The sequence below is a fragment of the Microcebus murinus genome, chromosome 11 (genome assembly GCF_040939455.1).
Source record: "Microcebus murinus isolate Inina chromosome 11, M.murinus_Inina_mat1.0, whole genome shotgun sequence".
Classification (NCBI taxonomy): Eukaryota; Metazoa; Chordata; class Mammalia; order Primates; family Cheirogaleidae; genus Microcebus; species Microcebus murinus.
Genome location: NC_134114.1, coordinates 52,037,328 through 52,063,867, shown reverse-complemented (window position 1 = coordinate 52,063,867; position 26,540 = coordinate 52,037,328). Strand labels below are relative to the sequence as shown.

General features: G+C 32.8%; 1 protein-coding gene across 1 annotated transcript in view; it reads right to left on the bottom strand.

Moving 5' to 3' along the window:
- Positions 1-26,540, bottom strand: part of FCHO2 (FCH and mu domain containing endocytic adaptor 2) — a 127,033-nt gene that overhangs the window by 22,685 nt on the left and 77,808 nt on the right. Inside the window, 9 exon segments of the mRNA XM_012783348.3 lie at positions 4,168-4,271; positions 10,004-10,095; positions 12,476-12,515; positions 14,374-14,398; positions 15,098-15,109; positions 16,484-16,659; positions 16,915-16,972; positions 21,608-21,632; positions 25,679-25,751. Of these exon segments, the coding sequence (XP_012638802.3) occupies positions 4,168-4,271; positions 10,004-10,095; positions 12,476-12,515; positions 14,374-14,398; positions 15,098-15,109; positions 16,484-16,659; positions 16,915-16,972; positions 21,608-21,632; positions 25,679-25,751 (605 nt within the window).

The window sequence follows — 26,540 nt, the reverse complement described above, 5'->3', positions numbered from 1 at the left end:
AAGGCAAGTTCAAAAATATTTATTTAGTGCCTATTATGTGTCTGGCCCTGAATTAAGTACTAAATACAAAGCAGTGAATAAGAAAGATAACTGCCCTCAGTAATTTGAGGAAAGAAAAGCAAAAGGCAAAAACAAAACCCTATAAGCATTAATGCACCAAATTAGTCAATTCCTCATTGCACGAATATAAATGTACAAATACACATTTTTATAAAAATTAGATTTTACTGCATAAAATGTTTTACAATTTGGAACCCCCTACCCATTTAACTACTTTTTCCAGAGTACAGCTTTTTGATAACTCATTATTATGGTAATAGGTTGAAAAAATACATTAAGGTAATAAAAATGCAGTTGTATATATATAGATGACAGTGGTACAGGACATTGAGGTGAATGGATACTGAAATCAACAGCTGGTCTAAAACTTACAAGCCTGAAAAAAAGTCTTGAGATCAACTACTGTGGGGGACATTTCTCTTATGGCAACATGGCTCCATGGCTAATATAATATGACTTCATTTTTATAGTTCTTTTATTCATTTGTAATTTATAATTTTTTAAATTTATAATTTTTTAGAAAAAAGCAAACACAGCTTTTTTCCCACCTGGCTTTCTCTTATTTTAGAACTGTGCTATCTAGCACTATGGTCACTAGCACATGAAATGTGGCTAATCCAAATCCAGATGTGCTATAAGTGTAAAACATAGAGCATATTTCTGAAGATTTAGCATACACACAAAAAGAATGTAAAATCTCATTAATAACTTTTATATTGAATACATGTTAAAATATTTTTGATATACTGAGTAAAATAAAATATATTAAAATGAATTTCACTGTTTTTACTATTTTCATGTAGCTACTAGAAAATCTAAAATTATGTATATAGACAGCATTGCTTTACAACAGTGGTTTCTCAAACATTAGCAAGCATCAGAATTATTTGGAGGGCTAGTTAACACACAATTGTTGGGCCCCTCCCTGATTTTCTGATTTGTCTGGGGTGAAGCCAGAGAAACTACCAAGTTTCTATCAAGTTCCCAGGTAATGCTAATACTGCTGGTTTGGGACTATACTTTAAGCACCACTCCTCTAGAACAAAGGGGGGCTCACTCAGGGATTGGAGAAGGTATAATTATACACTCCTTTGAGGATATAGTGAAAGCTATGAGCCCTCTCTTCAGAAAAAATGCACATACAAGTATGCAATTCCTTTTTCCAAAGGCACTCCAATGGAGTGGAGAGTATTTCACTTTTAAAATATTTTACTAAAAAAATAATGAATGTCTACAAAGGCGTAAACATAGGATATTCATTAAGATATCATTTATATTATTTTCCTGGTTAGAGCTAGAACCCATACTACTAAGTGAAGTATCCCAAGAATGGAAAAACAAGCACCAGATATATTCTCCAGCAAACTGGTATTAACTGAATAGCACCTAAGTGGACACATAGGTACTACAGTAATAGGGTATTGGGCAGGTGGGAGGGGGGAGGGGGGCGGGTATATACATACATAATGAGGGAGATGTGCACCATCTAGGGGATGGTCATGATGGAGACTCAGACTTTTGGGGGGAGGGGGGAAATGGGCATTTCTTGAAACCTTAAAATCTGTACCCCCATAATATGCTGAAATAAAATTTAAAAAAAAAAAAGAAAAAAAAAGATATCATTTATAATAATGAAAACATGAAACTAAATGTCAAAATTCTATAAACTCTGGAAATTTAACTCTGACAACAATGTAGAAGATAGACTACTAATACACTGAAATACTCTGCAGCCACTTCAAATGGTACTCCCTCCAGAGAGCTTAATGCTTCAGCCCTCAGGGTGGGGTTTCCAGAAGGCTCTCAAGGCTGGGGCAGGGGTGGTGGTGGTGGTGGTGGTGGTGGTGGGGAGGGTGATGTGAAGGATTCAACTATAAAAGTCCCGTCTTGATTTATATTAATATACTTAAACAATTTTAAATTATTTGACAAAAGATTCTACCATTTTAAAAAAGCTTGGAAACTATGAAATAATAATTTACAAAAAGCTGTAAAACTACGAAATAATAACAATTCATGATACAGAAAGACATTCCTAAGATATTTTCAAGTGAAAAACAAATTAGAAATACATGAGGTATGACTTTTATTTATTCATAATAAATGAATTTATTCATAATATTTTTTCTGAGCGATTATTTGCACTCAACAATGTTTTAAGTGTTTTACACATATTAATGCATTTAAGCCTCACAACAACCTAATGTCATTATATCCATTTTACCCATGAGGAAACAGACTCATTTTAAATAATTTGCCTAAGGTTCCTCAGCTAATATATGAGTAATAAGTTTGTACTTTTAACAACTGTATATTACTGCCTCTGGATAAGTTAATACACATTCAAAAAATAAAGTGCGGCCGGGCGCGGTGGCTCACGCTTGTAATCCTAGCACTCTGGGAGGCCGAGGCGGGCGGATTGCTCAAGGTCAGGAGTTCAAAACCAGCCTGAGCGAGACCCCGTCTCTACTATAAAAATAGAAAGAAATTAATTGGCCAACTAATATATATATATATAAAAAATTAGCCGGGCATGGTGGCTCGTGCCTGTAGTCCCAGCAACTCGGGAGGCTGAGGCAGTAGGATTGCTTGAGCCCAGGAGTTTGAGGTTGCTGTGAGCTAGGCTGACGCCACCGCACTCACTCTAGTCTAGGCAAGAAAGCGAGACTCTGTCTCAAAAAAAAAAAAAAATAAAGTGGTTATCTTTGGGTGGTGAAATATGAGGGAATTTTTAATTTTCTGCATTTTCTTTATTTTCCAAATTTTACAACATGCATTCCTTTTGTAATCATGAAAAAAACACAAGTTATTAAGATGTAGTAATTTTTATATTACTTAAATAATAATCATCTCGGCAGCTTGTACCTCGTCTTTCATTTCACTTCCACTAAGTCTGTTCATCGGGATGGGGGGGGGAGGGTTTAAGAAAGATGGCACCCTTTCAACATTCAATGCTGAAGCCTTCTTATTTATTCACTGAACAATTCCTAACTACGTACCATGTAATGGCATTATGCAAAGTATTGAGAATATGAAACTGACTAAGACACAGTCCAGTTAGGGGAATATGTGTACTAACAGAAAATGAGCGAAGTATGCATACGGGTATAAAGAGGACGAATGATAGAACGATCAAATAGGGCTTTACCTAGATGGTGTTATTTAGCTGGGTTTTAAAGAAAGAGGTCAATTTGCTACATAGAATACTGAGGGCCATTTCAGATACCAGGAGAACAGTAAGAAGATATAGATGTATAAAAGAGCATGAAATGTTTGGGGAACTCTGGAAAGTTCTGAGTGGCTCAAACCTAAGTTGGAAAGAGGAGAAAGACGGGCAGTTAGTCTGATAATGCAGGTTGTTGAGGTACTTTATGGATATTCTTGTACATTCAGCTTAAACATTCAACTACATGGACTATGGTGACCCAGTGGAGATGTATATCGAGGGGAAAAAAATTAAGCTTGACTTTCATAAATTTAATTCTGACAATTAAATTGGCAATTACTACAAAAGATGAAGCAGTTTGAGACAGCCTCACTCTGAATAGAGCCCATAGATTTTTCTCTCATTATCTGACAACTTTTGCAGATCAATGACTTTTTCTCCCAGTATGTATTTTTATAAGTCAATTAACTGGTGTAGACTCCAGTTTCTTTATTTATAAAATATAAAAGCTAAACTAGTTGCCCTCTATGACCCTCCTGGCAGCATACTTCTAAGGCCTCTAAGAACAGGCCACCTTTCTTCCTTAATATTTGACTTTAAGCAGAATTATATGAAAATCACTTCTTTATTACTAGACAATCAGTATAAAATAGTATTTTTTTATAAAATACTATATATTTTTATAAAATACTATAAAATAGTATTTTTAAAATGTGCCAAGTTCCTCAGGAAATCTCTTTGCTCCTGACCAATGTTTTATTCCACAAGTATAATCCCTGAGGTAGTGAGAGTAAAGGAAGTGTTCATTGGGAAAATTTTTCTATACTTTGAGGACTCAAGTAGAAAACTTCAAGCACTTAACTGTAAAGAAACATATAGAAACATATCATTTGCATATTAAAACAATTATATAATTCAAAAACCAAAATCTAAGTACATACTATTTCATTAATCCCACTGAGTTTGCCTGAAGTAAGCTTTGGTCTGGAAGCAGGTCTTGGAGGTGGGACGATGGTGCCTACAGAAAGAGGAGTTGTAGGTCTGGCTGGTGGGGGGGAGAAAAGAATTTAAAGAAAATCATTATTATGTAGCAATACTTACATAAAGACATTCTATTATAAAGGAACTCTTAGGATTTAAAGGTCATTTTTCAGCAGTTTTTAAAAAAATTAGAGATGTTTGTTGAAATTTTGGGAATCTATCTTGGGATAGATCCCAAAATCTATTTTGGGAATCTATGCTTCTTCAAAACTACCCATAAAACTCTCAAAAAATTAACATTCCAATAAAACTGAAATATATATTTTATTCCTGTTTCAATTGTTTACACATATAAAAAATTAAATCTGATAAATTAGCTGGTGAAAATAAACCAATTTAAGGCCAAAGATCATTAGTTTATTGCCAACATCTACTTTATAGACAGTAATGCAAATGCAAGCTTTGAAGCTGTGCCTTCAGAATAGTAATGTGAACTGTAAATAAAACAATTAACACTAAATAAAACCTTAATTAAACTTGTTAATTTGACTTTTAAGTTGAACCATACTGTAACATTTTGGGGGGATAATTAAAAGCATTAAAACTATTCTATTCACTTACTAAAAAAATTTCCCCAAATCACAATTAATTTTGATAAATATTCAAAATAATACCTTAACTTTTCCTAAGTCATATATAATGTTTACTGTTTTTCGATGTCATTTGCAAATTTTACAATTTTACAAATCAGAAATATCAGTATTCCTAATTAAAAATAACTTATGATAGAAATTATTGAATAAAATTCAAGTGTATATCTTCAAAAGTCACAAATGTGTTAGCATAATCAAAGCAGGAATAGAAAAATGGAAGCAAATATGTTTAAGTTATCTTTAAAATCATGTTTAATCAGCAATAATTGATTTAAATGCTCTTCAAAACTCTTTGGTCCACCCTAACATATGGGCTGCAATTGAGACACTGAAAAATATAATGGATGGGAAGAAACATATTCAGCTGTAAGTTTACAGACATGCAAAATTAAATATACATAAATGGGCCTAAGTATACATGGGGAAACAAACTATAAAGCTGAAGGCCAGCCTTTGATCATCAATGAAGCAATGGAGGCATGAAAGGAAGGGGCATGAAAGTAGTAGGAAGAGACCTAAAGAAAAGGGTAGTCACAGATGATTGAAAGTAAATGCATAAGAGGTAGGAAATTATTTAGAAAGCCTATCACATAAAGGGATAAAAGATGCAAGCTTAGTTCAAGTTGCTCCAGGAAAACAAAAAAAAAAATCAAGTTTAGTTTCTGAGATTGCTTTCTTTCAGGTCAGTATCAGTTCTTTCATGCTACACTCACACTTTAAGTTGTACACTGGCAGAAATGTGCACTAAAATCTGAGGACTATAACACTTCCTTATGCTATGACATATCTACCTTAAAGATATGTTCATTATCAGCAGTAACTTATATACTCTTAAGTTATTTCAAGTTTGTGAGAGAGCTTAACACAACAGAGGCATTTACACCTGAAGTTTCACTATTGATCGATCAAGTGGCCTGTCCAAATGGCATTTAGATCCATTCAAACCAAGCCTGCTAGAAACATCTAGTTCCTTCAAACAGTAAGAATTTGGTTTTTGAGGAAAGCTAACAACAATACTTATTAACACCATTGTTTATAAATAAATCTATATTATATTTGCATATGTCAATTAGGCACTCCTTCTAGAAGCCTCTGGAAGAGATTACTATTATACAATTGCTTACATTCTTAAGTGTCCTAATTGTGTTTTGGTTTTTGCTAGTGGTAGTGCTGGTGGAGCTCACGGTTACAAATTTCTATTAGATACAGTGTTTCAAGAAATATAAAGTGACCATGACCTGTGAAGTATAAAAACATAGGAGATAAGAACTAATCTATATCTGTCCCCATACATTACCTAAAGGGAACGGACAATGCATATTTCCCATACCATTCTTTATCTGAACAAAAGCAGGGACCAATCTAGAATCCAGAAGTGATGACAATGTAGAAGAAGGATCAGCAGCATTGTTAACTTCTTCTGTCAGTAATTTTTTAAGACATGTAATATTATGGCAAAGATCACTTTGATCCTCACAGATCCAACTGTTAGAAGACATCCCACCCAAAGCCATCAGAGAACCCCAAAATATTTTCTGCTTTACAATGCAATCTCTGGAATGCCTTTTGAGCTACACTGGAGTTATTAATTGTAACAAGTGCATCAGTAAAGAAAATCCACTGATTTTGTGACCACAAAGCAAAAGGAAACTTATCTGTGCTCTCTGGTGGTGCTGTTACAGCAGGATAAAATAGAGTTAGGGGAAAAGTTTGATGCTGGGCTTTCTAGACCAAAATCTGACCTGGTTTCAAGTGCATTTTAATTATCACACACCTAGGCAAACGAGTGGGAGAAGAAATGAAATTCCCTACTCTGCTCTTTAAGGTCACAGCTGAATAAGAAGAAAACAACTGAAAACCAGAAGCAACAAGAAAACTATACAACTAAAATATAATCTATTATTACTTGAAACTACAAAAATTTAATAATACATGGAAGAAGAACATGAGTTCAAACTTTATATTAACTGAGGAACAATAAGCATAAGAAACTTAAAATGCAAATATGAAAAAAAATATGAAGAACTGAAGGTCCAAAATGATACAAAGTCAGAATTATTCCTATTTTCTCAGAAGAGCAAAGGTAACTATAAGTCAGTACAAGATTTAAAATGATTTGACAAGGTGGCAAAGTGATAGTGCTGTGTATGTGTGGTATGCAACAAAGTTCATGACTGCCTAGTGATAAAACTGTTGTAAGAAGTAAGTTGTACTAAATCGGCATTTGAGTTAATATTAATAACTGGCCTAATATTTTTCAAAAGAGGATTTTAATGGGTCTTTGCAGACCACAAGAGCTCAATTAATCGATGGATAAAGAAGAAAATGGTCTACAATGGCACTTACCAAAGGGCAGGTAGGTATAAGATATTTATGTTAAATTTTTAAAAATACATACGTGAATGCTTATTTATAGTCTACATGGTACACCATGTAACTGAAACTACTTTCTAACCAAGCTCTAAGCAATCTTTTTAAACATATAACAACACTGGCATGCTTAACCCTTCAGTTATTAACTGACTGGCTGGAATTATTTTCTTAGAGTGCTTCAGCTAAGATGAGGTCACTGATAAATTAAGATTCTGAAAGAGACAGAGGCATGTAGGGAATCATCTCACAACCTGGACCTTGCTAAAATGTGAAAATGGGTACCTGTGTAAAGATGGGGGAGGAGTGTATTGCAAAAAATGGTGGAACAAAATTTAAGATAAAAATGCCTATTTCATAATTTCACTTAGGGCCAGTTTTGTAAAACAGGAAAATAACAACAACGAACTCAGCAGTTTGATCAGTAATTATATTCTGTTCAAGTAAAGACTTAATAATTTACTGTAGAGCAGGATAATTATCTCTTTTCAGCATCACTAACATTTTTTAAAGGACAGAATAATTTATGACATTATTTTTCATACTTTAAAGGAAGGTTTAAAAATGCATTCTGGAGTGAATTAAAAAAACAGCAAAGGGTTAATACATGTTTTATCATTTCCTAGATGCTAAACATTAAATGACCACTAAATGAAAATGAACCCCTTTTTTTTATCTGAAGTGATGGTGATATGGCCAAAACATTCTTAATAGACAGGGATTTGCTCTGTTGCCCACAGCTGGAGTGCAGTGGCACAATCATAGCACGCATTGCAACCCTGAACTCCTGGATTAAAGCAATCCTCCAACCTCAATCTCCTGAGTAGCTGGGATTACAGGCACATGCCACCACATCTGACTAATTTTTAAATTTTTTGTAGAGACAGGGTCTCACCATGTTGGTTGCCCAGGCTGGGAAACATTCTTTAGATAGGTTGCAGGAGGAAGAGAGAGTACTTTTTTGAAAAGAAAGAGATTGCACTAAAGAAAATAGCAAGAAATAATGAACAGAATTATGAAGAAATTTCTATATAACTAAAGCCTCTTTGATACCAATTTGAAAACTGCTATTAAACATTTTGATAAATAATTCATAAAGGGATATTAACAAGATTTTAAAATACTGTTTAGAACTCTTCATTCTAAACATAAAACTTCATTTTGACATTTTTACTATATAAAAGAGACTTAGCAACAACTTCAGTTTTTCCTGTATAATTACTTTCCTCATACAATATATTTGTAAGGTTAGTTTTATAAAACTAAATAGTAACGAATGCCCATTGAGAAATACTATAATGCCACTTCAGAATATTATCAACTATATATTGATTGTTTCTTGCTGTTTTACAAGTATTAGGTATAGATTACTCTCCCTTTAAAATTCCAAATAGTGTTCAGAGTTAAGGTTTCCTATAATTCATTAGTTAAAATATTTAGTCTCTAAACAGTCTAATTTTAAATATTAACATTTATTTTGTTATTAATAGTAAAAGGTTTCAACATGGTTTTTTGTTGTTGTTAATCTGCCAGAGTGTGATATATAGGACAATAATTTTAAGAATTAGTAAGAGCTAAGTTAATGTTGTTTCCATCATTTATTAGCTATATGATCTTAAAGAAGTTACTTATCATCTCTGAGCTTTACTTTTTTAATCTATAAAACAGGGAAAATTTAAAAAACTTCATGCGGCTATTAATGGGGTAAAATTAAACAAAATATGCATAGATCCTAGCAAAGTTACACAGCATGAACTCGATACATTTAAGTTCTCCCCCCATGATTCCAGCACTTCCTTAACCCCAGAAACTGTCTGGCAATTCTGAAATCCCGGAGACGAGAGTACAAGATCAACTTAAAATGATTTTCTTTTCTTGTTTTGGACAAGCAGTGGTTTTAATAAACATGCATTTTTGATGCCTGCTTTGATTTTTTGACTAATAAGAAATTTGTATTTTGAAGAAAAGAAAAAATCTACTCTTGCCTAAACAATTAAAAAACACTCATCATGTTCCTTCACATGTTGCTTGTGAAGTGTTAAAGCCTTTCTAGAAAGCAATTTGGCAATAAGTATCAACGAGCATATTGTATGACCCATACATTTTATATTGATAATTACAAGGATATTATGAAACACATGCACAAAATTTGTTATTTCTATGGATGTTCATAATACTAGAAAATTAGATACAACTTGAACGTCCATCAAGATAGAACTGGTTACATTAATGTGTATTTTGTATTTCAACTATCTATAAACAGTAAGATTATTTGAGTAATGATATGAAATGATGTCTAGAAATAAATATATCAGCTTTTAGAATCCCTGGTATTTGATAAATTTTTATTGTTTAAGCCAGGGGTCCTCAAACGTTTTAAACAGGGGGCCAGTTCAGTGTCCCTCAGACTGTTGGAGGGCTGTTGGAGAGTGTGGCGCACATTCTACACATGCGCACTGTGGGCCCGAGATGAGTCGGCTGCTAAGGAGGATAGGCAGCAGCGGCAAAAACACCCGGCGGGAGGGATAAATGTCCTCTGCCGGCTGCATGTGGCCTGTGGGCTGTAGTTTGAGGACACCTGGTTTAAGCCGTAGGGTCTGTAAGCTAAGATAACAAAACTAGTATAAAATCACTTCTATCTGGCAATATGAACACAGGCCAGATTTTTTAAATTTTTGTTCATTAAGTATAATGCACAAGTAGTGAATAAATGAGGGAAAAGTAACTACTGTATTCTTTAGTTTAAAAAAAAATTATATATATATATATTTACCTGATGATGACGAAGTTAGTGAAGATGAAGAAGATGAATCAAGAGATGGTCCAAACAAGGGGTCCCAAGCAAGTAAATCACTGGTCCCTTTCCTACTATAACAGTTAAAAAATAAGAATTTTAACAAAAGAATATTTTACTAGTATAAAATCTAGTCACTTATTTTTATTTCATAGAAAGAATTCTAACAGTTCAATATACTTGATTAAAATGATGGATACTCTACCAATGCATGTGAAAAAATTTAATTAACAGATTTAAGAAGCCAATATTCATTAATTGCTATAAGCAGAACCTATAATAACATTATGCAAAGTTAGTAGGGAAGAGTGGGGATGATTAATCCCCACTGATCATGCCTTGTTAGACACTAACAACCTGGTGGGCTATCAGAATGGGAATCATAATTTCAGCTTTACAAAGGAAAAGCATCATAGTCTAAATGAGCTGCCCAAAGACACACAGCTACCTGATTCTAAAATAGTCTCAGGTCTGCTGATTCACACGTAACACCCAGCCTTGATCAGAAATTTTAAGTGATATGAAATTGGCTAGAAAAAAAATTTTTTTTTTTTTGAGACAGAGTCTCGCTTTGTTTGTTGCCCAGGCTAGAGTGAGTGCCATGGCGTCAGCATAGCTCACAGCAACCTCAAACTCCTGGGCTCAAGCAATCCTTCTGCCTCAGCCTCCCAAGTAGCTGGGACTACAGGCATGCGCCACCATGCCTGGCTGATTTTTTCTATATATATTAGTTGGCCAATTAATTTCTTTCTATTTATAGTAGAGACGGGGTCTCGCTCTTGCTCAGGCTGGTTTCGAACTCCTGACCTTGAGCAATCCGCCCGCCTCAGCCTCCCAGAGTGCTAGGATTACAGGCGTGAGCCACCGCGCCCGGCTTTGGCTAGAAATTTTATAAGATCATATTTATTTTCAAAGATGAAGAAAAAGAGTAAAGTTTTTTTTAAAGTCCTTTTCACGTAACTGAAAGGTGGTTTAAATATTTTAATGTATCAACTTGCCATTATTTAAAAAAATTCTTTAGGAAATCTTACACAGAAAGCAGGCCCACTAATGAAAATGTTAGAATTATCCCAAAGTATCTCAACATTCACCTACATGAAAGCAAACTACACCTTGTCTGATAAAGCCTAGCATTACCTGCATAAATGTTTTAAAACCAAAGTTTTAAAACACTAAACAACCTATCTTTGACAATGATAAATCAAATAAATACCACCAATGTGCTCAATTAGTGCCTCAAAAGTGTCAAATAATTTTCAAGTATTTATTTAATTAAGCCTACTTTTATTCAAGTAAAAAACATTAACTCAAAGTATTTTTATTGATAGTGGGCTTACTTATATTTTATTCTTTTCAGAAAAATCTCACAATGTGCCCTCTTGCTCTTCCTTTTCAACTTAATTGAGACATTTCCTCTTTTTTTTTTTTTGAGACAGAGTCTCGCTTTGTTGCCTAGGCTAGAGTGAGGTGCTGTGGCATCAGCCTAGCTCACAGCAACCTCAAACTCCTGGGCTCAAGCAATCCTCCTGCCTCAGCCTCTCGAGTAGCTGGGACTACAGGCATGCGCCACCATGCCCGGCTAATGCTTTCTATATATATTAGCTGGCCAATTAATTTCTTTCTATTTTATAATAGAGACGGGGTCTCTCTCTTGCTCAGGCTGGTTTGGAACTCCTGACCTCGAGCAATCCGCCCCGCCTTGGCCTCCCAGAGTGCTAGGATTATAGGCATAAGCCACCACACGCCCAGCCATTTCCTCATTTTTAAGCTTATGAGCTATAAAGTCGATTTCACAAGATTGCAGTCAAAACTGAAGGAAGAAATGAGAAAACTTCCCTAACAATAAAGAGTTAAAATACAGAAATTTATGAATTTAGGATACAATCATTTATTTGGAAGCAGTGAGGCCACTAAGGCCAACTACAGTTGAATGGATTAAAAAAAAAATCATTGTAAAAGGAAACATGATCAAGTGAGAAATAATTTAAAGCATCTAAAAACTCCTACATGGCATTTCACAGTTTAGAAAAGAGGATAACACTTTACTAGAACTGAAACTGTAAAGGTAATAAGATTTTTAAAAAGGACACAAGAAGGATACTTAAGTGTGGTATGGAAGACAGGATGAATAGGTGAAGCACAGAGGCTTTTCAGGGCAGTGAAAATACTCTTTTTGATACCTAATGGTGGATACATGTCATTATACATTTGACAAAATCCACGGAATGTATGTACAACACCCACAGTGAACCTTAATATAAACTATGGACTTTGGGTGATTATGACATGTCAACGTAAGTTCATCAGTTGTAACAAATACACGGCTCTGGGTGAGGGATTCTGACAGGGAGACAGGGCAAACACAGGGGAAGGGACTATATGGGAAATCTCTGTACTTTCCACTCAATTTTGCCATGAACCTAAAAAAAAAGATTAAAACATAGAACTTACTCATTAGGTACAGCAGATGGCTTTGATTTTAACTCCTCATCTAATTAAAAAATTAAAATATTATGAAAAATTCATAATCTGAGAAATAAAATATTTTAATGAAAAGAAAAACTCTACACATATATCCCAATAGTATAGCAATAAATTTTGGAACTAATAACATAAACAATCATAAAGAAAAGGTAAATAAGCTTTTAACCATTTTTCTATCATGCATATTAAAATAATAGCTGAATTTCTATTAAATTTTTATTAGTTCTAACAGTTCTAGTAAGAAATTACTTAAGTTAACTAAACTAAGATATTTCTTAAAATAAAACTGCTGTTTAGAAGATAGAAAATATGGACTGCAACTTCAAATATTAGAAAAAATGCTTAAATACATAAATTTTACTCAAGAATTTTAATTGATGAATCATGAAAGCATTTTTAAGTTCTAAGAATTTTATTAGTGATTATTATATTGACCAAAAGTAGTTATGACTCTTGAAGGACATCCTATTTTGAAAAATTTTAGAAATTTTATAGCAACCTGGAACAACAGCCCCTTTATAAGACAGCCTGTTTTGCTACTTTTACATTTATAATGAGACTCATTTCATAAGCAAGTGGTAAACAGGGAAGAGCATCAGTAATGCAAAAGTCATAAGCCTTTTGGTGCATAAGCCATTTTCTCTGCAACTTAATGTCTTGAATCACCAAGCAATAGCTGATGAATGCAAAGTACATCAAAATGGGTAACTGCCACAAACTATGGATGAGTACCACACTGTACACGATGCTCATTCACACTATCTTTATTTGGCTCAGTATAGATGTTTCTTTTCCCTCAATATGCTTACTGTGCTGTTCTCTAATCTTTCTGCATTTTGCTCTCATCTCCGTAACTCAGCAGCTGCCATTTATCCTCATTTTCCTCACATCTTCTATCATCAAGCTACTATTATCATTTCTTTCTTAAAGGTGAAATCCTTATTTTTATTTTGGTATTTATTTTGAATCTAAACAGGTATTTTTAACTGTGCTAGAATTTTTATTAGGATTGATGTTACAGTTTTTGTTGAGCATTCTGTTAACAAAATCACATAACTTTCAAGTGGGCTATCTCATCTATTGTTCTCGTAACGCTTGTTATTTTTATTTAAATGAATTAATTTTTTTAATTTATTTTTTTTGAGACAAAGTTTCCCTCTGTCATGCTGGGCAGAATGCAGTGGCATTATCAAAGCTCACTGCAACCTTAAACTCCTGGGCTCAAGTGATCCTCTTGCTACAGCCTCCCAAGTAGCTGGGACTACCGGTGCGTACCACCACACCCAGCTAATTTTTCTATTTTTAGTAGAAAAATTGCTCTCACTCAAGCTGGTCTTGAATTCCTAAACTCAAGCAATCTTCCAGCCTTGGCCTCCCAGAGTGCTAGGATTACAAGCATGAGCCACTGCGCCTGGCCAACCCTTGTTATTTTTAATGCATGATTCTGCAAAGGGTGTTAACATCCTAGAAAAATTTGCTATATTCAAAACCATATAATAGAAATTTCAATTGTGATATGACTTAAAAGCAGGTAAAGCTAAAAATTATTCATCTTATATAAATACCTTCTGGCTTATGAGACAGAGTAAGCTGTGAAACAGTTTAACATTCTTAATCACAAGTTACTTTTTGGCTTTGTTATTTCTGAAAAAAAGTTGTAGCCATGTATTAAAAGTTTAAAGCATGTCTCTTAGCTTTATAAGAAATAACATACATGAGTTCTTTTCTGTTTAAATCATTCTAGTCGGTCATTAAGGCTCATGATGACAAAACATTTATTTCTATAGCTACATAGGCTACAAGATTAACAAATTGCCTGATAAATTTTAATAGAGTAAAATAACCAATTTAAATGTCAAACTTACTAGACAAATTCCGATTCATCTGCACCTAAAACAGAATTGCAAAAACTAGGTAACATTAAACAAATAATTTATTTTGGTAATGAAATATTTGGTAAAATGTTCATACTAGGAACATAATTCTAAGTTGTTTTTGGTATATCCGCTCAATTATAAAGTATATTTACATAAAAGATATATAGAAATAACTTTTAGTAGTTTTTTACAATAAAAGAAAATAACACATGTACTTTCAACACCCAATAAAATGTTTTTGTTTTTTTTTGGTTTTTTGTTGAGACAGAGTCTCGCTTTGTTGCCTAGGCTAGAGTGAGTGCCCTGGCATCAGCCTAGCTCACAGCAACCTCAAACTCCTGGGCTCAAGTGATCCTGCTGCCTCTGCCTCCCAAGTAGCTGGGACTACAGGCAAGCGCCACCATGCCCGGCTAATATTTTCTATATATATTAGCTGGCCAATTAATTTATTTCTATTTATAGTAGAGATGGGGTCTCGCTCTTGCTCAGGCTGGTTTCAAACTCCTGACCTCAAGCAATCCGCCCGCCTTGGCCTCCCAGAGTGCCAGGATTACAGGCGTAAGCCTGGCCCGTTTTAAAAATATTAAAACATCTACTGCAAGATATTTTAACTTGCTAATCTAAAACTTTAATACAAATTTTTAAAAATCAATATTCAAACATTAAAATGATAAAAAGGTCAATGGGCAAAAATGCAAAATCGTGTACTTACTGGACTGTGTCTCTAGTAATACATGGAAGAGAAAAGAAAATCAGTTTAGAATTTAAAATATTGTATTTTCCTGCTCTAATAATTTGTCTATTCCCTTCCGAATCATATTTAAAATATCTGTATCTTAAAACACATAGATAGTCAGAGGGGAAAAAGCAAACTGGGTAAAAAAATAAACTCAAAGATGTCATTTTTTTCAAATCTAGTACTATTAAAATTTTTCTGATTTTTATTTATTTATTTTCTGAGTATGAAATTAATATATGTTCTCTGTTTTAAAAATAAATAGAAATGAGATTCATAATAGGGAAAATTTTAAACCATCCATGATCATACTACCCAGAAATAGATGTCTACTATTTTGGTATTTATTCCCCTATGCTTTTATTTATTTACATATATTTTTAAAATTAGGATGGTCTTACACAAAAAAAAGTTTTTGTTCACAACCTCCTACTTCATATATACACTATATTTTAAGCAATTCTCTTTATAATTCAAAATTAATCTTAATGTTAAATAGTAATGATATAATAAATCTCACTTCTGAAATCTTTTAGGTGGGAAATAATAATTCTAAAATTAAATTCTAGAGTGCATAAGAAAAAAACACTTTTTCCCCAAACAAATACAGACTACTTAAAATATATAATTAGATAACAATATGAAATGGTAAGAACTTTTATTCTCTACTATAAAGGACAAATTTAATATCAATTATAATAATCATGTACAGATATACTTATTATTCTAAGACATACTTTTTTTCCCCACAGTGCAACATTTCTGAAGTTACAATATTAATGGAAAGATTATTACAGTAATGTTTTATTTATTCCCCCAAAGCTATTAAGTATGGTATTTTAGAATTGAGAAATTAACCATTATCACTAAGAAATCTCATCTTTGTCTTTCCTTATATGAAAAGTATGGGAACACAAATGTTGCAGTGACAGACAAAAAAAGCAAAGATAAAATTTAGTCTTTAAATCATGTTTATGGAATTTCCCTTTTACATAAGGCTCACAAAACATAAAAAAACTCTAAAATTAGATGAGGAAAAGATTACTACTGCCAGTTCACAAAATTCTGCCTGCGACATACAGCACTATTTATAAAATACAAAAAATGACAGAAATAGTGACTTTTCTGCATCTTTACTTTCTTGTACAAAACTTTCGAAAGCAGGCAAAACTAAGCCAAACTCATAAATTTATTTGCCTGTATAAAAAATTATAAATTAAATATTTCCTCATCCAAATATGTTTAACAACTGTTAAGTAATGTTTTATTTTTTATTATTCCTAAAATTAACCAGACATGGGTAGGTAAGAAAAATAAAGATTTCTATATAAAGAATACAAACTTATTGATGTTCTTACTTACAGATACTGCTGGAGAGAGTGTTATATTCCCTATAGATACTTTCAATTCATCTAAAGAAGCCATTGTGTGATGGGAGTTATTTGGATGCATAGGCTTGATTTCTATCCGATACTTTTTTGGTTCTTCATCTTCAGAGTCAGAATCACTAGATGAATAGAAATGGTTCTCTTTGGTATGTGAGTATCAGTTAAAGAATTTAATTTTTAAATTATAACCAGTTTTTCACATATTTATAAAAAGGAACAAACCTTAAGAGTAATATAGACTTTAATGAAAATAAAACTACTAACTTATTAATAAAAACATGTCAAATTAAGAATGAGTCATATTTTATAATTAAAAATTTGAAGAGATATTAATACATTATTTTGTCATAACCATCTACTAAATGCTAACACAATCCATAAAATACCCAGAGAATGAAAGGATATCATTTTGATTTGCTTCTGGTTTAATACTATAGCCTTCTTCATCTACATCAGGAATGTTCTATGGAAAAAAGAAAGAAAAAAAAACTACTATAATGACAACTCCATTCTACAAAATTATTAAAGACCAGCAAAACAAACATCCTTAACTATTACTGAGGAACTAAATCATTTACCAAATATAAACAGGTTAACAAAATTATTAATACTATGAGAAATTACATCCTTTTAGTTAATTTGATTCAAATTACACTCCATGTCTCAATTATCTGAAAAAGAAAAGATCTGTAAAATGAAAGAGTAGAAATACAACTCATGATTTCATGGCAAGAAATCACCAAGGTGAAGACCAATTCACATTGCCCAAAGTCTACAATTTCTGTTATGAATTTGGAATAAGATGTGGTTTTAAAGAATACCATAAAGAAAACAATCAGAAAACAAAAATAAAATGGTGGGGGCAAATTATGACATATTAAATATAAATGGCCTAACTATATCAATTAAAAGACAGACACTGACATAATGGATTCAAAAACATGATCCGACTATATGCTATCTATAAGAAACACATTTCAAATATAACAGTATAGGTAGGTGGAAAGAAAACGGATAAAAGAGTATACCATACAAACATAAATAATAGTATAAAAAGGAAAAGAAGTTGTATCTTAATATTATATAAGGCAGATTTTAGAAAGAAAACCAAGGTCAAAGAGGAGCATTATGTCTACACAAAAAAATCTATATATAACTGCTCATAGCAATTGGCTAATAGCCAAAAACTAGAAAAAATTAAAATGTCTTACAATAGGTGAATGGCTAAACAAACTCTGGTACATCCATAACATGATATACTACTCAGCAACAAAAAAAATGTTCATATACACAACAATCTGAATGAATCTCCAAAGAACTGTGCTAAGTGAAAAGAAAAAAAAAAATCTCAAAAGGGTACATACTGTATAATTCCACTTACATGACATTCCTGAATTGACAAAATTATAGAAATGTAGAAAACAATGTTGCCAGAGGTTAAAGAGGAGCTAGGGAAGGAAGAGAAGTGGCTGTAAAAGGGCAACCAACATGAGAGATACGCGTGGGAATGGAAATGTTTGAATTAGGGTCAGTACCCTAGTTATAATACTGCACTACAGCTTTGCAAGATGTTAGCATCAGGAGGAAGGGGTAAGAGACAAGCATATCATACTGTTTCTGTACTATCTTTGTAAATAGTTTATACTTCAAACTGTTTCTGTACTAACCTTCTGTAAATCCGTAATTATTTCAAAATAAAGTTTTTTTTAAAGCAGTGATTCTCACTATACTAGCTTTTCAACACTAGAACTATTCATAGAAACCTCACCCTAATAAAAATTTACACATTACCTGTGAACATGTTTACCCAATCCATGGTTTCTACATTAGGGCCCACACTGCTGAAGTGAAGCATTAGGTCAAAGTAGTAAGAAGGAGAATAGACTAGGCAACTTCACTCACCAATATTTTTTTTTTTTTAAAGTAGAGATGGGATCTCACTCTTGCTCAAGCTAGTCTGGAACTCCTGACCTCAAGTGATCCTCCCACCTCAGCTTCTCAAGAGTGTTAGGATTACAGGCGTGAGCCACCACACCTGGCCACTTACCAATCTTAAAGATAGTTATTGTGGTGGTGGTGATTTAAAACATATATACTAAAACGAAGCTCAACAGGCAATGGAATGTTTCTTAATCTCTCTTTGTAGTGGAGACATTGGTCAAAACCAGAAAAAAAAAAGGCAATTATACTTTATTGGTCAACTTCTAAAAGATGCAGTTGCTCAAAGTAATTTTTTTAAATTACATAGGCCTTTAAAAAACGAAAATAAACGAACAATCATTTCCCTACCAAGATAGCCTATTTTAAAATTAGTAAGACACAGTCATGAATAGGCCACAAGTAAATAATAATAAGCTACAAATAAAACAACAAAAATGAAAGTCTCTTTTCTCTGCTGACCACTTTAATCCCCCTCCATGATAGTAACCACAATCAAGTGTCTTATACCTCATTCTTTTAAGAAAAAGATAACACATATACCCACATATTTACATTTTATTTTTAAAACAGTGATCACCGGCCGGGCGTGGTGGCCTGTAATCCTAGCACTCTGGGAGGCTGAGACAGGTGGATCCCTCAAGGTCAGGAGTTAGAAACCAGCCTGAGCAAGACTCCACCTCTACTAAAAACAGAAAGAAACTAACTGACCAACTAAAAGTATATATACAAAAAATTAGCCGGGCATGGTGGCACATGCCTGTAGTCCCAGCTACTCGGGAGGCTGAGGCAGTAGGATCGCTTGAGCCCAGGAGATTGAGGTTGCTATGAGCTAGGCTGACACCACGGCACTCACTCTAGCCTGGGCAACAAAGTGAGACTTTGTCTCAAAAAATAAAAAAATAAAAAATAAAACAGTGATCACTTAAAAGATTATGGTTGCTTTTTATTAAGTAGACTTTTCCATATCAGCAGACACAGATCAACTGAATTCATTATAATATTAACCCATCAAGTGCATGTTTAATAATTTATTTAACTAGTTCTCATTTTGATGGATACTTTGGTGTTTCCAAATTTTGCTAATGTAAAGCATATTGAAATAAACATTTATCTCTCCCTCACTTTCTATATATGCATATATATTAATCAAGTGTTTATGTATATGTATATATACTTTATACACACACATATATAAACATATAAATAAAGTTTTGTGAATATAGACATAATAGTAAATCTTAGCAGAGGGATTGCAGGGTCAAAAAAGAATATGCATTTCTTATTTGGGGCAATACTACCAAACTATCTATAAGGCGAATTGTGCCAATTTACATTCCTGCCAACAGTATATCAAAACTTATGCCAATATAATTACAGACTATAGTAACGTCATACTAATTAGCATCAGAATAAGACTACTATTTTGAGTGACATTTATTATGGCTATTTACTATTTTTATTTCTTACTATGAAAACTGCCCATTTTTATGCTATACCCTTTTCCTACTGGGCACTTGCTTACTTTTTGTACTGATTTGTATAAAAACGTTATAAATAAAAGCAATTAGCCTCTGTCACATGTCTTACAAATATGTTCTGCCAATTTGTCTTTGATGACTTAAATCCTTTTACGGTGTAATTTTTATAATTTTATCAATTTTCATTTCTACATAATCAAATTTATCAATTATTTCTTACATGGCATTAGAATTTTGTTTTCTCTTTTTTTATTTCAAAATATTACAGGGGTATTAATGTTTTTGGATACATGTATAGATTTTCTTATGCTTGAGTCAGAGTTATAAGTATGCCCATCACCCAGATAGTATTTATTGTACCCACTAGGTAGGTTTTTGCCCACTCTCCTCCCTCCCTCCCACTGCTTAATTTCTGCTGAGTTTTAGAATTTTGTATTCTCTTTATAAGCCCTTTCCTAATTCTGGTTAAGTACTGGCTAAAGTTCAAAATTGGATAACACTGATCACTATAGAGTAGTATCAATTAGGTACTGAGAAAATAAAAAATGTTTTATTTAAATAAAATATATATAAAATAAAACATGAAGTATTAAAGAATTTTATTCAATGTCACAATCATCAAATAAATGCTACAAATAATTAATTCAGAAATAAAAATGCATGATGAGTACTAAAGTAAATGCCAACAATATATGCTGACTTTTCTTTAATTAATTAATTAAAGGTACTAAACAAGGGTATTAACTCATTAAACTCATCTAATGAGTTATGATGATTTTAACCTCATAACTCATTGGAAATCTATTTCTTATTTTCCACATAAATTTATCAACAAAACATAATTTTATTTTAAAGCTGAAATATGAAACAAAAATACTAGTTTTATCATACTTAAACATCATACAACACAATATTTCACAAAATTTTTAGTTCTTTATTTGGTACACCATTATGCTATAAAAGATCAAGATGTTTCTGGGCCAAAGGAAACAATAGTTATGCAAGCAAGAACAATAAGCAAAGGAGAGAGATTGTTTGAAACTCTTACACTAATCAACATGATCAGTGTCTGATGAACAGTTTGAAAAATATGTCTGTCTACACATTACTTACAGCATTTGGTAAATCTACTCTCCCACAGTAACCACAGGGAGCTCCATTTGATGTCTTCTTTAATTATATATAAAGAAATACATTTAACCAAAAAATATAAACATTCTTTAAAACAAAACAAAAAGCATAGAAAAGTACTGACCATGATTGTTGTTGCTATTTCTAAAATGACAGTCTCTTAAATGAAACTTTAAATGGATGAACAGATAGGCTATATTTTAATAGAGCTAAGGATAAATTAGTAAGAGCAGCACATTTTAAAACAAAGTACACAGATTTGTATCTGGCATGTTTCCCAAGAAAAAGCAATATGATAAGGCACCCTCCAATTTTAAAAGTAAAATATCCACTTTCAAAGGTAGTTAGAAATACTTTCTATTTAATAGGAAAGCATCTGGCAACATAAAGCCAAAAATGTATCTGTAAAAAATTTCAATAGTGAATTTACAATAACATGGTTAATATCTTTCTTTGAAAGACTGGTAACAACTCAATTCAAATATGCTAGGTTTTTCTTAATGAAAACAGCTAATTTAATTATTTGTATCAAAGTTAAATCTACTTACAAGTGAATCTGCATCAGGGCATTCCCTATTAAAATAAACAAAACATCAGAAATATTCAATTATTAGAACTATCTGCTAATGATACCATATTTAAAGTGTTTTCCTTGTTAAACATCACTTTTATTTATTTAACTCTACAAAAATACCTAAAGAAATCAAATCACAAATATTAAAATACACATTATTTTAAAATTCATAAGAAAGCATTCCTACACCCATACCACCTGACAAAATAAAACACAACAGCTTACAAGTATTCTACAAACTATTTTCAAAAGTACTTATTTTTCATGAATATACTACTATACCACATCAAGGAAGTTGTCATTCCTATAAGACTTTCTGATGGTTTTTCATTGTTCAAGTATGTTAAGCTTAAAAATAAATTTCTTAAAGAAGAAAGCTTGGATTAAAAGAAAAGTCTATTTAATTAAGCAGCAAGTAGTATGAAAACTTAACACCAGTGGGAAAATTTACATTTATTGGTAAATAACATTTTTAAATAAAATTTTTAAAACACTTTGGTTTCATCTGAAGTACTTTCCATAACTTCATGTATATGAAAGTCAAAACTAGTTTTCTCCAAATATGCTAAATGAATAGACTTCCAGTTAGAATAACTTTCTAGTCTAATGTAATATGCAGTTGGAATTCTATTATTTACATTTAATATTGAATTTGCATATAAGCTAGTGAAAACTATTGTTTCATATATAAAACTAAAAGAAGACTGAAATATGTAAAATTAAGGACACTGAGGTCAAGATTAATGAGGTTAGAAGAATTTTTTTTTTTTTTTTTGAGACAGAGTCTCGCTTTGTTGCCTAGGCTAGAGTGAGTGCCGTGGTGTCAGCCTAGCTCACAGCAACCTCAAACTCCTGGGCTCAAGCAATCCTCCTGCCTCAGCCTCCCGAGTAGCTGGGACTACAGGCATGTGCCCCCATGCCCAGCTAATTTTTTCTATATGTATTAGTTGGCCACTTAATTTCTTTCTATTTATAGCAGAGATGGGGTCTCGCTCTTGCTCAGGCTGGTTTCGAACTCCTGACCTCGAGCAATCCGCCCACCTCAGCCTCCCAGAGTGCTAGGATTACAAGCGTGAGCCACCGCGCCCAGCCAAGAAGAATTTCTATCTATATACTCTAAAACAAATTCATAAACAAAAACTAGAGTACAGATTTAAAAGACATTTGGACCTTTGACTGGAGACAGTTAATGCATATAATAGTTTAGGCATCCTTAATATGAAAATTCAAAATCGGAAATGTTCCACAATCCAAAAACTTTAAAGCACCAACAGGATGCTCAAAATGCTCACTAGAGCATTTCAGATTTCAAATTTTCAGATTAGGAATGCTCAATTGGATATATTCTGCAAGTAATGCAAAATGAGAAAAAATTCAAATCCCAACACACTTCTGGTCCTAAGAATTTCAGATAAGGAATACTTAAGCCATATTGGAATCTATAGAAAAAGGTTATTCTCTATCTACCCAAAGACTAAACAAAAACCAGAAAAATCTACAAGCTGAAGAATTTTCTTAAAGGAAGACAGGATAAAATGGACTGAAAAAAATGAAAAGGAAAGAAGATGGCTACACTGCTCTTAATCCAAACGGAAGCACCAAAGAGATGGGTAAATGCAAATCCTGTGTGTCTTAATATCTACTTGAAAGTCACTTAAAATTGCAAGTTTTGAAATATAGCTTCCTTACTGGCAGATGAGGATTATATGAAAAAAAAAGGATACATACTCTGAGAAAATGTTCCACAAAAGGCATAATAAATGCAATCCTTCTAGAGAATCAAATCAATCAAAAGATGTTAGTCCCCCCCCCCCCAAAGATACAGTTTAAAAGAAGGGTTAACATCACCAACAGTTTATTCTCTGGCTTTAAGCCAGACAATTCAGACTCTGTGGTAAAGCACTCATCTATTTGCCTTGACAGTGGGCTATATGAGACCTGTCCATGAAGCTCCAGGAAGAGGAAGCTCTGAGCAGGATCCATCTTCCACAATTACAAGCATCTCAAAAGTCTTCAGGCTATGAAGAAGGGGCAGTCCAAGAGCCTCTGGCACTTCAAGCAAAGTGAATTCTAATATTTTTTTTCCCAAGAAGTATGAAAAAAAATAATGAGAACTTTGAAAGAAAGTAATGATGGTGTGGCAGCTTAAGCACTGGCTTTCTGCTTATTAGCATTCTCACTGGTAAAAAAAATCATTCTAAGTGGCTTAATCATTATACTAGAAAACTATTGATAATGAAAACCTTTTAAAAACATGGCATATGAAAATATTATAAGTTCCCTACATGGACCGTAGTGAAAACCATACATTATAAAAATATTTTAGGCCGGGCGGCGCGGTGGCTCACACCTGTAATCCTAGCTCTCTGGGAGGCCGAGGCTAGCGAATAGTTTGAGTTCAGGAGTTTGAAACTAACCTGAGCAAGAGCGAGACCCCATCTCTACTATAAAATAGGAAGAAATTAGTTGGCCAACTAATATATATAGGAAAAATTAGCTGGGCATGGTGGCACATGCCTGTAGTCCCAGCTACTCAGGAGGCTGAGGCAGTAGGATTGCTTGAGCCCAGGAGTCTGAGGTTGCTGTGAGCTAGGCTGACTCTACGGCACTCACTGTAGCCTGGGCAACAAAGTGAGACTGTCTCAAAAAAAATTTTTTTTTTAATTTAAGGCCATCATTCTTTACAATAGAGTCACTAACAGATGAACTGTCTACATTTTTAAAATCTACTTACAAATCAATTCTATAGATTCACTATGTGTTTCTATTATCATAAAAAGCGATTAGGTTCTACCTGCTTAGCAAAATATCCCCTTCATAAATGCTCAAGACATTTGCAGAAAAGATAACTGTAGATATAAATCACTTTGCAATTGGTCATAATTTGTTAACCAAATAATACTCGGGAGAGAGGAAGAGACAAACATTTAGAATGAGAAACTCTGAGAAACTCAAATAGTAATATTACTAGGTAGGAAGCAAGAATACTCAAAGCACAAATAGTTCTCTTATGTTGAATATATGAGTGCTCATTAAAATATTAAATCTCATAAGAGTTCCACTGATTATGCTAGAGAAGTAGAGTCTTTAAACTAATTTTCAGCCAATGTTACTGGGTCAAGATATCACTCAAGACTTTTGATTAGTGTCACTTCAGTCTAAATGGATTGAGTAATCATGGAAAGATTCCTTTAATTCTAGTGGCCTCTGAATAATCACAGCTCAATGATTCTCAACTCCAGGTGTATATTAGGAATTACACAAGCTGCTCAAAACAAAACAAAACAGAACAAAAACTATACTGGGGTCTCCCACCCACAGAATTTGATTTAATTGGTGGGGCCTGGCATAAGTACATTTATTTTAATTTCCCCAGTAGTTATAATGTTTAGCCAAAGTAAAAAACTTTGTTTAGCTAAATAGTAGTTCAATTTCTTATATGCTTATTATGTATTCTTTGTATGCTAATTTCTTATTTTTTTGTTGTTATTTTTTTAATTTTTTATTTTTGAAAGAAGGTAAATCAGACTTATAAGTAGACCAAATACTCCATCTAAAACTGATGACCTAGGATAAGTGGTAAAACATACTAGGGCTCCCCTGCCCATTTAACATTTTCCATTTGTGTGCACATATACCACTATGTGCCTATATGCTTAGAATTGACTCAAAAGATTTTCAATGAATAGTTGACCAGAGGTTTTCTCTTAGGCATTAAAATTTTGATAAATTTTGGTTTTTTTCTGTACTTTTGTTTAACTTTTAAAAATATGCATGTATCATTTTATGAAATAAGAATATTTTAAAGTAAAGCTTTCATCTATAATGTCTTAAATTTTAAATAATTAATGAGAAAAGTTAATACTTGAACTAAAACCAGAAGAACTGGCAAATGTATTTATTTAGAAAGGTTTATATTTTTCACCCCTTAGACATATATTTTGAGTTATTTCCTAAAGACTTCTTTCTTTCCAAATTCAAAACAGTCTTATTCTTAATGACTTCTAAAAATAAAAAGGATGTTGACAATATTTAATGTACTTACACAGATTCTGCATCCTTCTCCTTTTTAATTATTCCCGACAATGCAAAAGGCTTTCTTCTCCTTGGTTTCATCCCTTTAAGAGAAATGTATTTGTTAGAGAAATATAACTGTTTCTGATAAATATATTAAACTTATGAATGTATCTTATATTTTGACACTTAATTTACTCATAACTGCTAATGATAAACTTAGAAGAAATAAAATTACCAACCACTAAACCCTAGTATTTAAACCACAGTCTTAGTCTGTTTAGACTTTTCTCATGTTAATACAATAGTCTATTATTCACCAAAGATTACAGAATGTTCACTGATTGATATAATTCTTTTCTTCTGCTAAGTCCTCCTTAAGTCACCTTAGGCAAAATAAGCATATGGATACATTAATATCTTAAAACTTCAAAGAACATAGATTATTCATTATACTAGATCTTGTTATAAATGTAGTTCAAATCATGTTCCCTTTCTAGAAGGCCTCACAATATAAATGTATTATTGTTTTAAATAAAAAGATGATACAGCAGACTTATTAGAGGTAAAACACAAAGTTTGTAACATGGCATTCTTGTGTCCATATGTTATCCCTAATACAAACAATGTTATAAACAGATCCTACCATAAATGAAGAGCAAAAATCATCTTTGTTTATCCTACTATTGCAGTTCTTCATCTTCTTCTTGTACAATAAATTATTTTAAAAGGTCATTCATGCTATTGTTGATGGAATTCAGCACTTAAAGCTTAGCTGCTAACTTTTTGAGAAGTGAACATAGAGACCTTAAGTCACCTAAGCCAGTCACCTTACAGATGAGGAAATCCAAAGGGTTTTTTGTTGTTGTTTTTTTTAAAATTGTGTTATAGCA